The 13818-nt window shown below is 33.0% G+C and overlaps 1 protein-coding gene across 1 annotated transcript; it reads right to left on the bottom strand.

Annotated features, from left to right (window-relative positions):
- Positions 1-3936: 3936 nt before the first annotated feature.
- On the bottom strand, positions 3937-5515 carry LOC141666954 (uncharacterized protein At4g22758-like). The gene is made up of 2 exons (XM_074473217.1): positions 4916-5515; positions 3937-4349 (listed from the first exon to the last, which is right to left on the bottom strand). The coding sequence occupies exons 1-2, from the start codon at positions 5139-5141 to the stop codon at positions 4162-4164; spliced, it is 414 nt and encodes a 137-aa protein (XP_074329318.1). The 5' UTR covers positions 5142-5515; the 3' UTR covers positions 3937-4161.
- Positions 5516-13818: the final 8303 nt, after the last annotated feature.

Below are 13818 nucleotides of genomic sequence, written 5' to 3'. Positions count from 1 at the left end.
CATGGTAACAATTCCAAGCGACTCCTTGTTACCATATAGCAATTCTGCAGTAAGCTAGCTATTAAGAGCATCACCATTCGAATGGTGTTGGCTAAACTGGTTGACTAAAATAATATAAAATATTTATTATGTAAAATTTATCAAATCTGTTAGTTAATTTACTCCGGTGGAGCTGGATATAATAATTGATTACATGAGAAAAGTTTTATGGAGACCACGTTTTCATCGGAAATCTTGGAGACCATATATGTTCTGCAATCAAAACACTATAAAATATATTATTTTATGAAGTATGTTTTACCAGTATCACTAATTCATTAAAATTATTAAAGATAATTTAAGTTTAATAAGTAGAATGTGTATGTTCTGCAAATTAACATGTTTTGCAGAATAAAATATTTTTGTAATGTTTTACATGTTGTACATATATGATATTCAAGATTTTGAATTAAATAAGGATTTTTGTAGAGCATGATTCGTAAAATAATATATTTTGCAATGTTTTTGTGCAATATTTAACTTGCAGAACATAAGTGATCTCCAAGGTATTCCAAAAAAATGGTCTCCATACACATTAACCCTTGAGTATATTTTAAAAATAGTATATTTTTATCATTTTAAACTATTATAAATAGAATATATAATTTCGATACGGTAAGTAGATTATGTGTAATTTTAAGTTATTTTTTTTATATTTTTTTCAATTGTCTTTGGATCCTCTTCCTCAGTTTTGGGCTGCCATGCATACGTACTCCTATGTTATTATATATATCTTCACACCTATCAGGATGAAATTTACAAGAATTTTAAATTCCTACACTACTACCCACTTGAATTTATGTTGGGAATATCCTAGTATATTTCAAAGTAGTAACAGACTTTTAAGAGTGCTATGAATATTTTAAGTACAAGCCGGCCATCTTTTGTATTCCGGTTCATCATCAAGCTACAACGTATATAAGTACAACAACTAATCTATATTTTCAATTGTTTCTTGATCTAATCATGCAACCTAAATCAAAAGTACCTACATAATTGAATAGTATACGTCTTTACCATGTCTCTGCTTACTACTATTAAACATGATCTAATAAATACGAGATGCCTTGTGATAATTACTCATTTTCCATTTACTTGCTGTCCCATTGGAAGGAAGGATGCTGTACAAAGAGTTCTTTCTTTTTCATACGAAAAATGTTTTTTTTTTTGTTTTTTATCGTAGTTGGCTGTCTTTTCACGCCAATTTTATATTCCATTTGATTTACAAAAAAGATTGAGTGGTGATTCTTAATTTTCTTTACCAAAAAAGATCGAGTACATCGCTTTCACTGCTCAAGTGAAGGCCAGGTTTGGCCGGTCAATTGTTTAAGTTGGCCATTATAAGTGCGGAACTAGGGTATATTCTTTTTCATATTCTGTTAAATGCAATCATTTTCCACATTAATCCGTGTTGTATTTTGCTTTCACTCAATCGTCCCAATTTTGTCGTTCGAAGTGTAGCATAATTTGTACAAGATAAGTTTAATATTTGAATTTCGTAAGGATAAATAATGTTTTTAGTATTTGTTATCTGCAATCATGAACCTTTTTTTTCCTACAAAATTTATTTATTTTTGCTAATTGAATAAACACACACGCAGGTAGTCAAACTTCTGATTCCACGCAGGAGGATACATGAGCTCAACCTGCGCCAATACTATGTTGGGTGGCATTTATTCAACTATTTTTAAACTCCGCTGATAAGAGAGGTTGTTATTTGGGTTGCGTGTATCACACCTTTTATGTAATGCTCTAACAATATTTCTTGGTTTGTTTGGATATATCTATCATAGGTATCCAATAGTTACAACAGGCCCACTGGTCAATTAACAAGAAAGGTCCATGATCAAATTACCCAAGTTCAAGAAGATGAGTTTTGAGAGTGTTTGGATCCGAGTTCGTTTCTATTTCAACTATCTTTTAGCTAATAAAATTAATCTTTTTTACTGGACTTGTACGTCCAAATTAACAATGAGTAGGCGGCTATGTGCTTCTTGAAACGATCGAAATTAAACCAAGGACCTCAGAGCACCAGCAGCGCTGAGACAGGTTTTTTTTATATTTCGACCACATGCACATGCCACATAAGCAAAAGAAGTTCTCGAAAAGAACTGGGCGAGTGCTGGGTGAGCCCATATTACGGTTTTCAATGGAATTTTTTCGGACGGTGTGGATCCTATTACATTTACTTACTAACCTTAATATGGGTAAAATTCAGTAGTATGTTACTCATTCAATTTACTAATAAAATCATTTGACTTTTTAATTTTAAATTCTAAAATAAAAATATAATAATAGAAAAGTGATTAAAGTTTTAAAAATGTAATTAAAATTAAAAATAAGTAAATAAAATGCACCATATTATATAAAAACATTAAATATAAAACATCACACGAGAAAATATTAAATTTAAACGTTATAATAAAAGAAATTAACGATTATTATGGAACTGCATGAGGGTTTGGATATGGAAAATAAGGATTTGGATTTGGATATGGATATGAAAATTGAGGGTTTGAATTTTGAGAATTTGAAGATGGGGGATTATTTGGATTCATTTTTTTGGTAGAGAAAAAATTGAGAAATATTTTTAGGAAGTGAAGATATGAAAAAATGGGGTGTGAAATCTCTATTTATAAGAGTAAAATGTTACCGTTTTAAATATATATGTTATCTAGCTGTTGGGATTGTAACTTTAGTATTATTAATTTTAATAGGTAACAACAGTATGTATGACTCACCTTTTCACCTGCCATTTTTGTGTAAAATAAATTTAAAAAAATAAAAAGCTGCGGAAGTGGGAAGGACCACCAAGAAGTGGTTTCATACAACGCTGTGATTTGTAAACTCAGCAGGTCAGGGACATTTCACGCGGCCCAATGCATGAATTGGGTCTGTGTTGTAGTTGCTTTTAGACTTGATAAACCCCTAAAATTTCTGTCTCAACTCGCTATGTGTCCAACTAGCTAGGTGTACCGAAACCTTCAGGCGGCCTCAACTAGTTAGGTGTCCGGATAAATTTACGCGTCTTGACTATCCTTAAAGAAGAGTTGTACAACATCGCACCTTTATAACTCATTGAACGTTCACTTGAAACAATATTGTTATAGGGCACATGAATCCTGAAACAATTAAATCCTAGCATAGATGTGGCCTGCAGGTGCGGCGTTCCTCATACTACAATTCTTGCACATTGCAAGTTGGCAACTCAAATTTTCCATGTCTGTATCGCATCATTATTCTCCAAAGATTTGTACTACAATGAACACACATACTCACATATACGCATTTGCTTAATTAATCCATAGATTCAAATCAGTGGTTTTTGAGTAAAATACACCTTAACGTCGTACCTAATACACGCATGCACCCAAGTCAATTATTTTTATAATATGATATTTCATCACATTTCAGCCAAAATATAAATCTATACATTTATATATATATATATATATATATATATATATCAACTGGAGGGAGGTGGTTAATGGTTATCATCCAAGATCAAGTGGGAATTTTCTGACTTATCTTGATGAGGAAATTGGTTCCTGGTGAACAGGTCCCTTGATAGCTAGCCATCTCAGATTCGAAACCTAGTATTTCTGAATCATTTCTTTTTAAAACCAAAAATATATTCTAATGTCCAAGCCTAACTTTTCAATACATACATATTCTACTGTCCAAGCCTAACTTTACAAACACACATTTCAAGCTGTGATCTGGAGTTTAACCATAAGAATATCGATGAATCTGTTTGAATAATAATGCAGTATTAAATTAAAATGTTCTCTTTCAAAAAACAAAAACATGAGTACATTATAGTCATGAAAGATCCAACAGTTCAGAGATCCCAACCAAACAGAAATAAGTTTATATGAAGTATACAGTTAACAAATATAAACCCAATGCCAAAGTTTGGCATATTTTATTTGATATAATGTAAAACAAACCCTCAAAAGGTTTAACGTTTGTTGTTACTCAGACAACAACATTCTTGACATAAAACAAAACGGACATGAGCAATCTTCGAAAATTGAAAGTAAAACCGAATTGCAAATGATAACAAAAATATAACCGAACAAAATTCAAACACAGCTCCGGTATCAAATTACTTGTACCAATTCAATGGGAAGATATCTTAAGATTGAGAGATTTGTTGAACCATGCTTTCCAGCTTCCAGCACCCTTCCGAGTAATTGTTGCATCTCCAACTTGCTTTCCGCCATCAATTGCCTTGTCCACCCCTGGTTTCTTGCACAGCATAAAATTTCGAACTCCGAATGATCCAATTGTTTCCCATGGGCTCAAAGCTGCAAATAGATCAATCAAATGATTAGCAAAGAATCAACACTGAAAGCATGTATTCATTATATGTATAAGTTTAACTGTATACCTCCCTTCAAAAGTGTTAATGGTAGTACTATTATCAATCATTGCAGTCGATAATTAGTATATTCTTTGCAATTACACCCTATAGCTCAAGCAACACTACAATCCTACAATGTTTTAACACACCTAAATTTGTACAATTAGTGATCAAAGTTTGTGTACAATTTGTGTAAACATATTTTAAAGGGTCCCGTTCAATACACACGATAACCATGTAGCAACTGATCAATCACCATTCTTAGGATTGCAAATCGCCTATCACAATACTGCACATCACAACTCCCGCTACAAATCACCAATCACAACATTATAAATGACCTATAACAGTATTAAAGATCATCGAAAAAGTACCAAATCAGTTTGCACAATTAAAAGAACAATTACAAACATACACACAAACAACCATATAATCAAATCACACAAGTACACAAACAAATTAAATGACAATAGATAAATTACGACACGAAATCGAAAAGGGGGAAAATACCTTCAGTGCCAGCAATGGGGCAGTAGAGCACAAAATGATCAAGATTGGAGCCAAGAACAGGCAACCTTCCTTCACGAGCATAAGACTTAAGAGCAGTATCCATAACACTACCAACGAGCTCCTTCTCATTAACAACAAATCGAATAGGCCCAGCACTACCCATAACCGTAATACTCACCAAAAATCTATTCCCCTTATCAATCTTCTTCTGCTTAGAAAGCAACATCTTGAACAAACTCTTAAAAAAATTCAACAACAATTAAAAACAGAGCAATTAACAAAATTCAACAAAAAAGGTTGTTTCTTAATGCGAAAAAGATGAAAACTTTGCAATAAAAATCAAGATTTGGAGAGATGGATCTCAGGGGTCAACGCCGATGCAGCGAAAGTACCAGCCTTCTTTGCAAGAACCGAAAGAGAAAACAACAGAGACCCCCCTTGAAGGGAAGAGGGAGATCATTAACCAATTGCTTAAGATTTCTACCATTCACAATCCAATTCCACAGAGAGAGAATAAAAATGTGTGTGTTTGTTTTGATGGAGGCTATTGAATTGAGAAGAATATTTATTTATAAAGGGGGTGTGTGTATTGTGTGTATAGGTTTCTGATTTGAGGGGGGTGGTTAGGGTTTGATAAGATTGATGAGTTTTTGTTTTTTTACCACCGTTGTGTTTTGGAGAGGGGTGTTTTTATGCACGGTTAATTTTTGTCCACCGACCCGGCCCATTAATGTCTTTGCGCTTTTCGGTTAGTAGGGTACGGTAAAAATTTGAGGGTAATTTTCTTGGGGGGAAAGCTGGGGTTGAGGTGAATTTTTGGTAATTACCGGAATAATTGAGGTAAGTTTTGAGGATAATAAGTTTGTTTTGAAGGTAAAAAAGAAAAAAAAATGTATTTAGTTTAAAGGTGTTTTTTTCAAAAATCCCCAATTTTCAATATTTAATATTAAAATTTCTAACTTTTATCTTCCTTAATCGATCAATTAATTTCCAATTTACTATTAATACTAATTCGATAGTTCAACCGATTATATCTCGTTCCCGACTTTTATAACACCAATTCGAGAGACCTCGCCTTCTGATAAGCAAATCATTTTATAATTGAAATCAGTGGTTGTACCGGCACCGTACAATAATACAGTTTGGTGAAAAAATTGCATTATTCTGGACTCTGGAGAGAAAATAGTGTTCAACCGAGTTGGGCCAAGTGGACGTGTCTCGCACATGGTGTACCTCTAGAAGCATCAAAAGTTATCAACTCAAGCAAGGCTCCTATTTACATAGTATATTTTTATGCTCATTGCTCTGAAGCTGTTCGAATCTGTTTTCTAGCTAGTTGTAAACATCAATTTATGTTATACCATCGATTTACATTTATTGATGGATCCAGTCGATTTAGGGGCCACCGAATTTCTATCTAAATTTTCCGAATTTAGGAATATTCTTCATAAACACATGAGACACTTGTACCAACAAAATTTGGACTAAACTTCTATAGATATTTAAGTTTTTGCAACAATTTTCATTTAGCACGAGGATGTAATGTAAAAAGATTTTTGTTAAATATCGAGGGTATAATAAATGTGAGAATAACAACAAATATTCGTGTTGATTATTTTGTGAACACGCCGTTCAAAATATATGATTGCATACTCATGACGTCGAATATTATCACGCTATCGAATAGCATGAGCACACAACAAGAGTTTTACTCGGGTATTTAAAAATTTTGCATGATCATGCTAAATACGGTATGATTATGCCGCTTTATAAATAATATTTTATTTTTAATTAAGATTTATTTTTGTTTCATTTTATGATTTTCTATTTATATATAAATAATTATATACTAGTTGTTAACCCGTGCCAAGCACGAGCTCGGAATTAAAAATAATTGTATCACATTATTATTTACATAAAACTGAAACTCATAATCCGTACAAAATACATATCTAAATATAATAGATAAAATATGTAGTTAAAAAAATCGAATTTAAGTGTAACTCTAAAATTTCACCGTATAATTGTAGTTATGCATGCATCTAATTATTTACCTATACAAATCTGACATGTTAACATACTAACACGATTATTTTAAAATAAACCGACGCTTAGATGTTCAGTAACAAATAAAAATTGAAGGAAAATAAAATTTACAGAGAGTAGAAGTTAATTTTTATCAGTTGAAATTTTATTAAAGAGTATAGATGTAACATATGAATAATATTTTATTAAAATCAATTTTTTAAAAGTTTTCTCTTATATTTCATGTGAATTTTTTTTTTATAATTTAAGATTTGCCTTATGAATTTAATATTTTAAAAAAAGTTCATGTAATTTTCCTTTAAGACGATTGACCCTTGTTTATCCTCCACTTATGTGTTGCTGCTAGCCCCTAGGTAGACCACATCTGCATTCTGCATGTTGCAACAACCGGAAAAGACCAACTATTAGACCACAAACTACTGCCGCTGTGCATCTCCTATGACATTAATTATAATGGTTGACTAAATTAAATATATAAGAGCAACTGAAATAAAGTGCTAGTTTATTCCTTGTATTTAATATAAAATATTGAATCTTAGTAATTTAAAACGTTGATAAGGACCTTGAGTTCCAACAATATTCCTTATATTGGTTCCTCGTTTGATATTATATTATTAAAAGTACTTTTCATTCCCTACTTAATAGAGAGAGAAAGAAAGTACTCCAATATTATATTACTCCCTCTATCCCTCCCATTTGTTTACACTTTCATTTTTTGGATGTCTCTTCCAATTGTTTACATTTCAAAACTTTTCAAAAATGGTAAGATTTTTATAATTTTTAAAATAATTACATCCACTATTTCTCTTCACTATACCCACTTTATACATATAATATTAATCGGTCTCACTACTTTACTCACTTTTTCAACTTTCCTCCACTATTTTATCATTTTTCTTAAACTACGCGCCCCACCCAAATGTAAACATTTGGGAGGGACGCAGGGAGTATTAAATACAAGTTAGCACTTGCTAAGATGAAGGAGTAGGTTAGTTATTTATAAGTAATGAAACAAGGATCTTAGTGAAATAAGGACTCAGTTGGAGCATATTTTTTAGCTCCATTCCTTAAATTACATTTTAGGATAACAAATAGGGAATCTCTTGGAGTTGCTCTAAGATATGATATAAATTTTACTCAACCTGTAAGATATTTTGCTTCGATGATATTGACTATAATTTAAAAATGGTATGTTATTAGAGCATCTCAAATCATGAATAGAACTTAGCTAAAAACTGAGTTGAGATACCAAAAATAAAAAATATAGTCAATCTATTCAAAAAATCACACTCCAACCATATCCACCCCTTATCTATAATTATAGCCAAATTAAATGGATGACTATATTTGTCGATCCACTACAGTTCTGTAAGAAAACTGTAAGAAGATTACACACCAGTTATTATCATATTAAAGTGATATATGTTATTTATTGTTATAAAATACTAGCTATAACAGTATTATATCGAACCTCTGTAAAAGTAAATATAGCAGAAAAGGAGAAAGAGAGCAGACTAGAGAGAAAATGAAAGCTGCTTGGTGTGTTTTGCATTATTCCAAAGAAGGTTATTTATAAACAAAACAAGTAACATAGAATTTAATGCAATGCAAATATTTCCAAATCTAAGTCTAGCCTTACTATTTAATGTTTGACAATAACAATCAATTAACAACACTCCCCTTTGATTGTTATTTTAAAATAGATCATAGATTGCCTCGTTAAAACCTTGTCAAAGAAAAACCCCATGGGATAAAAACTTTGACGAAGGAAAAAGAGTACAATCTCCCCTCCGAAAAAACTAATCATTCTCCGAAGTTTTGTTGTAACAAATCCTTGAGTCGACGCATTCCAATGTTATGTCGTAACTTCCCAAATGTTGATTTCGGTAATGATTTCATGAATAAATCAGCAAGGTTGTCACATGACCGAATTTGTTGTATATCAATTTCACCATTCTTTTGAAGTTCATGAGTGTAAAAGAATTATGGTGAAATGTGCTTCGTTTTGTCTCCTTTGATATATCCTTCCTTGAGTTGATCAACGCATGCAGTGTTATCCTCAAACATAACGGTAGGACTTCTGGTGATGTCTGGTAATCCATATGATTCCCGAATATTCTTGATGATAGACCGCAACCAGACACATTCTCTATTGGCTTCATGAATCACAATGAGTTCTGAGTGATTTGTTGAGGTTGTCACTGTAGTTTATTTCGTAGATTTCCAGGAAATGGTTGTACCGCAATATGTAAACACATGTCCAGTTTGTGATTTGCCAAAATGAGGATATGACAAATATCCAGCGTCTGCATATCCAATAAGCTGAGATGTTGAGTTTTTCGGGAAGAATAACCCAAAATCAATTGTTCCACGAAGATAACGAAATATATGCTTGATCCCATTCCAATGTCTGTCAATCGGAGCAGAGCTAAATCTAGCCAATAAATTCACAGCAAATGCAATATCTGGCCTTGTATTATTTGCAAGATACATAAGTGCACCAATTGCTCCAAGATATGGGATTTCAGGGCCGAGAACTTCTTCATCATCTTCTCATGGCCGAAATAGATCTTTATCAGGCTCTAAAGATCTAACCACCATTGGAGTATTCAATGGATGAGATTTATCCATGTAAAATCTGTTCAAAACCTTTTTTGTATATGTAAATTGGTGGAGGAAAATTCTCGGTGACAAGTGCTCGACTTGTATACCAAGGCAATATTTTGTCCTTCCAAGATCTTTCATTTCAAACTCTGTCTTTAGGTATATGACAGCTCCAATGCTTCATCAACCTCTGTACCTGTTCCTACAAGGTTTAAATCATCCACATATACAACAATAATTACAAAACCAAGATTGTGATTTTTTGATAAAAACACATGGATAAATTTGGTTACTAATATACCCATTCTTTTGTAAATAACGAATAAGTCTGTTATACCACATACGACCAGACTGTTTCAGTCCATACAATGATCGTTGAAGTTTAATGGAGTATATATGACGAGATTTCTTGAATTCATCCATTTTTAATCCTTCTGGGATTTTCATAAAAATTTCACTATTAAGTGAACCGTAAAGGTATGAAGTAACGACGCCCATAAGACGTGTTTTCAATTTTTCTTTAGATGCCATACCTAATATAAAATGAAAAGTAATTCCATCCATCACTGACGAGTACGTCTCTTGATAATCAATGCCCGACCTTTGAGAAAACCCATGTGCTACAAGTCGGGCTTTATATCTCATAATTTCATTCTTTTCATTTCGTTTTCTTATGAATACCCATTTATTTCCAACAGGGTTCACACCAATTGGTGTTTGGACAACATGTCCAAATACTTCTCTTTTACGCAGTGAATTTAATTCTGTTTGGATTGCGTATTTCCATTTTGGCCAGTCTTTTCTTAGACGGCATTCATCCACACTTTGTGGTTCAGGATCATAATTTATGTCTACATCCAATGATGCGGAATATACAAATACATCATCAATTATGGCTTTACTTCGATCCCATAATTTCATATCATGCACATAATTTATTGAAATTTCATGATTGTTTAATCCCGTATCTTCAGAGACTGTAATCTCTTCAGGAGATAATACCACTTCAGGGGTGTTTGCTTCTTCTGGAGCATGTGCCACTTCAGGGGCAATTTTCTTTATTTTTATTTTTCGTGGTGCAACATCTTTTGTATCGACCGGTCTACCAAGCTTCAGGCGTGGCTTTGATTCTATAACCAATTCTTTTGTATCTGATATTTGAATTGATATATCTATTCTAGCTGGAGTATTTACTGCAGGTATATGAGATTTAGTTATATTTCTAGAATCGTTAAATGCGTCAGGCATTTGGTTTGCGATATTTTGCATATGAATAATTCTTTTAACTTCAAGTTCGCATTGACCGGTACGTGGATCTAGAAAATATAATCCTGACGCATTCCATGTTATGTCAGGATTAACTTTATTTGAATGTTTATCTCCCCCTAAGGGAGGAAACATACACTCGTCAAAATGACAATCTGCATATCTTGCGGTAAATAAGTCTCTGATTAGAGGCTCCAGATATCTAATTATAGATGTGGAATCAAAACCAACGTAGATACCTATTCTTCTTTGAACTCCCATCTTCGATCTTTGTGGTGAAGCAATCGGTACATATACACCACATCCAAAAAATTTGAAGTGAGAAATATTAGGAACTTGACCAAGTACCAGTTGTAGGGGAGAATGTTGGTTGTAGGAAGTTGGTCTAATCCTAATAATATTAGCTGCATGAAGTATTGCGTGACCCCAAATAGATGTAGGTAATTTTTCTTTTAACAATAGCGGTCTTACAATAAGTTGGAGTCTTTTGATAAAGGACTCGGCTAACCCATTTTGTTTATGTACATGAGGAACTGGGTGTTCAACTGAGATTCCTACAGACATGCAATAGTTGACAAAAGTTACAGATGTGAATTCGTCGGCATTATCTAAACGAATTGACTTGATGCAATGATCTGGAAATTGAGCTCGTAATTTGATTATTTGGGCAAGTAATTCTACTGGTCGAGTAATCAGTTTTCCTAAAGAACATGCTGAACATGGAAGGTCATTGTTGGAAAGAACTTTAAAATCTTTAAGAGGATGACCAGTACAATTCTCTATAATACGACGCATCATAGAGACGCCATGATGACCTAATCTTTCATGCCAAAGTGTAAAAGATTTTGGATCTATGAGTTTGGAAGCAATGACATTATGTGACTCAATAATTCTAATTTTCATCATATATAATCCCGAGGAAAGTGAGTGAAATTTTTCTAAGATTTTCTTGTTGCTAGGATTAGTGGAAGTAATAAGAAGATATTCTCTATCAGTCTCAGATGTAGTTTCGATGTGAAAATTATTGAGTCGGATATCTTTAAAACTGAGAAGATTTCTAGTAGACTTACTAGAATATAATTTATTTGAAATGTGTATGTGAGTACCATTAGGTAGGACGAAACTAGCTTTTCCAAAACTTTCGATTATATTAGATACGCCGGAAATCGTTCCGACTTGAGCTTCAGTTTTGGTTATTTGGGTAAAATATTTTCGATTCTGTAGAATCGTATGAGTTGTACCACAATCAGCCATGCATATATCTTCAGAATCCATTATGTATATAATTAAGAAACATAATTTATTTGATAATAACATAACACACTACATAGTTCAAACAAAATAATACAATACACACTACTATAGTAATTATATGAAACTGATCTTCAGCCTCCCATATGGGAGTTTCGTTAGGTTCATTCGGACCATTAATGCTTATTCCTCCAGTTGTGATTCTCAGGAAATCATCTATGTTATTGTTGGCGAAATTTTTTTCTACCATTTTCTCTTTTGATTTTTGAGAAGGTTGGTATAGCTTAACAAGTTGATTTGGGGCATGACAATTACGTGTCCAGTGCCCATCCATGCCGCACCTATAGCAAATATTTTCAACTTTTACTGCTCATGGTGCCTTTCTTTTACTTTGTGATTCAGATTGCCACTTCCGGTGACCAGAGTTGTTATATGGACGAAAATGCCTGTGGCTCCGACCTCGTCCACGGTACCGACCTGGGCCCCGTCCACCTCTATACCCTTTTCCACGTACATTCTGTTGAAATGACATATTATTTACTTCAGGTAATGGGGCATATCCTGTTGGACGGGATTGATGATTCTTAATCACCAATTCATGATTCTATTCAGCGACGAGGAGAGTTGATAGAAGATCCCCGAACTTAGTAAATTTGTGCTCCCTGTACATCTATGCTAAGTTGATATTGTTGGGGTGAAAAGTTGATAGTGTTTTATCGTTTTTTTCTTTTCTCCGTAACTTCCTCACCACACATAATAAGCCTAGAACTTATTTTGAACAAAGCAAAGTTATATGCTCGGACACTCTTAAAATCCTGAAGTTTTAAATTAGCCCAATCATTTTCAGCTGCAGGTAGATAAACTAGTTTCTGGTGATCGAACCTATCCTTTAGATTTTCCCATAAAATAAAGGGATCCTCGACTTCTAAGTACTCAAATTTTAAAACTTCATGCATGTGGTGTTAGAGAGAAATATTATAGAGGTAAAATTTTCTTCAGCCGTAGATTTATTTTCTGCCTTTATTGTATCGCTTAATTTCTTTGAACCCAAATACAACTTTACATCTTGTACCCATGATAAATAATTATCGTCAGAAATGTCCAAGGCAACAAACGACAAGCTTGTAATATTTGTCATACTAAATCTGAATTAACACGGAAATTATTAAATTTGAATTCATCAATGTGAATATTACATAAAAATCCTAGTTAATCGGGTGCGTTAACAAGTACGCAATAATCTGTGTATATATCATTATTATCATTGATAATATAAACAGATCTATATATAAACTGACAAATGGATTTTCACCCGCCATACGGACGTCTGCGTATGCAGGTTATCTCCAGCCAATAATAAATTAAAGTGGACAATCCTGCATAAGTTAGTTATGGGCAAAGTTATTATCCGATAAATATGCAATTTATGAATTAAGGTTCCCACTATATTTCGGTATTACCCAAAATTAAATGGTACCGTAAAATAGTTTTAATAGGCGGTGCTCCGGCCATATATATTTAAATTATTAGTAGAGGGTGTAACCACGTCTACCTCGGTCACATATATATATAAATTATATGTAGAGGGTGTAACCACGTCTATTCGTATATATGTATATTTAAATTAAAATTATACCTTCTCAGTTTCGGTAGAGCTTCGTGCTGATAACGTGTTATAAAATACTAGCTATAACATTATTATATCGAACCTCTGTAAAAATAAATATAGCAGAAAG

This window comes from Apium graveolens, chromosome 6 (genome assembly GCF_009905375.1).
Source record: "Apium graveolens cultivar Ventura chromosome 6, ASM990537v1, whole genome shotgun sequence".
In the NCBI taxonomy this organism is placed as follows: Eukaryota; Viridiplantae; Streptophyta; class Magnoliopsida; order Apiales; family Apiaceae; genus Apium; species Apium graveolens.
This window is presented reverse-complemented; position numbering and strand designations above follow the sequence as displayed.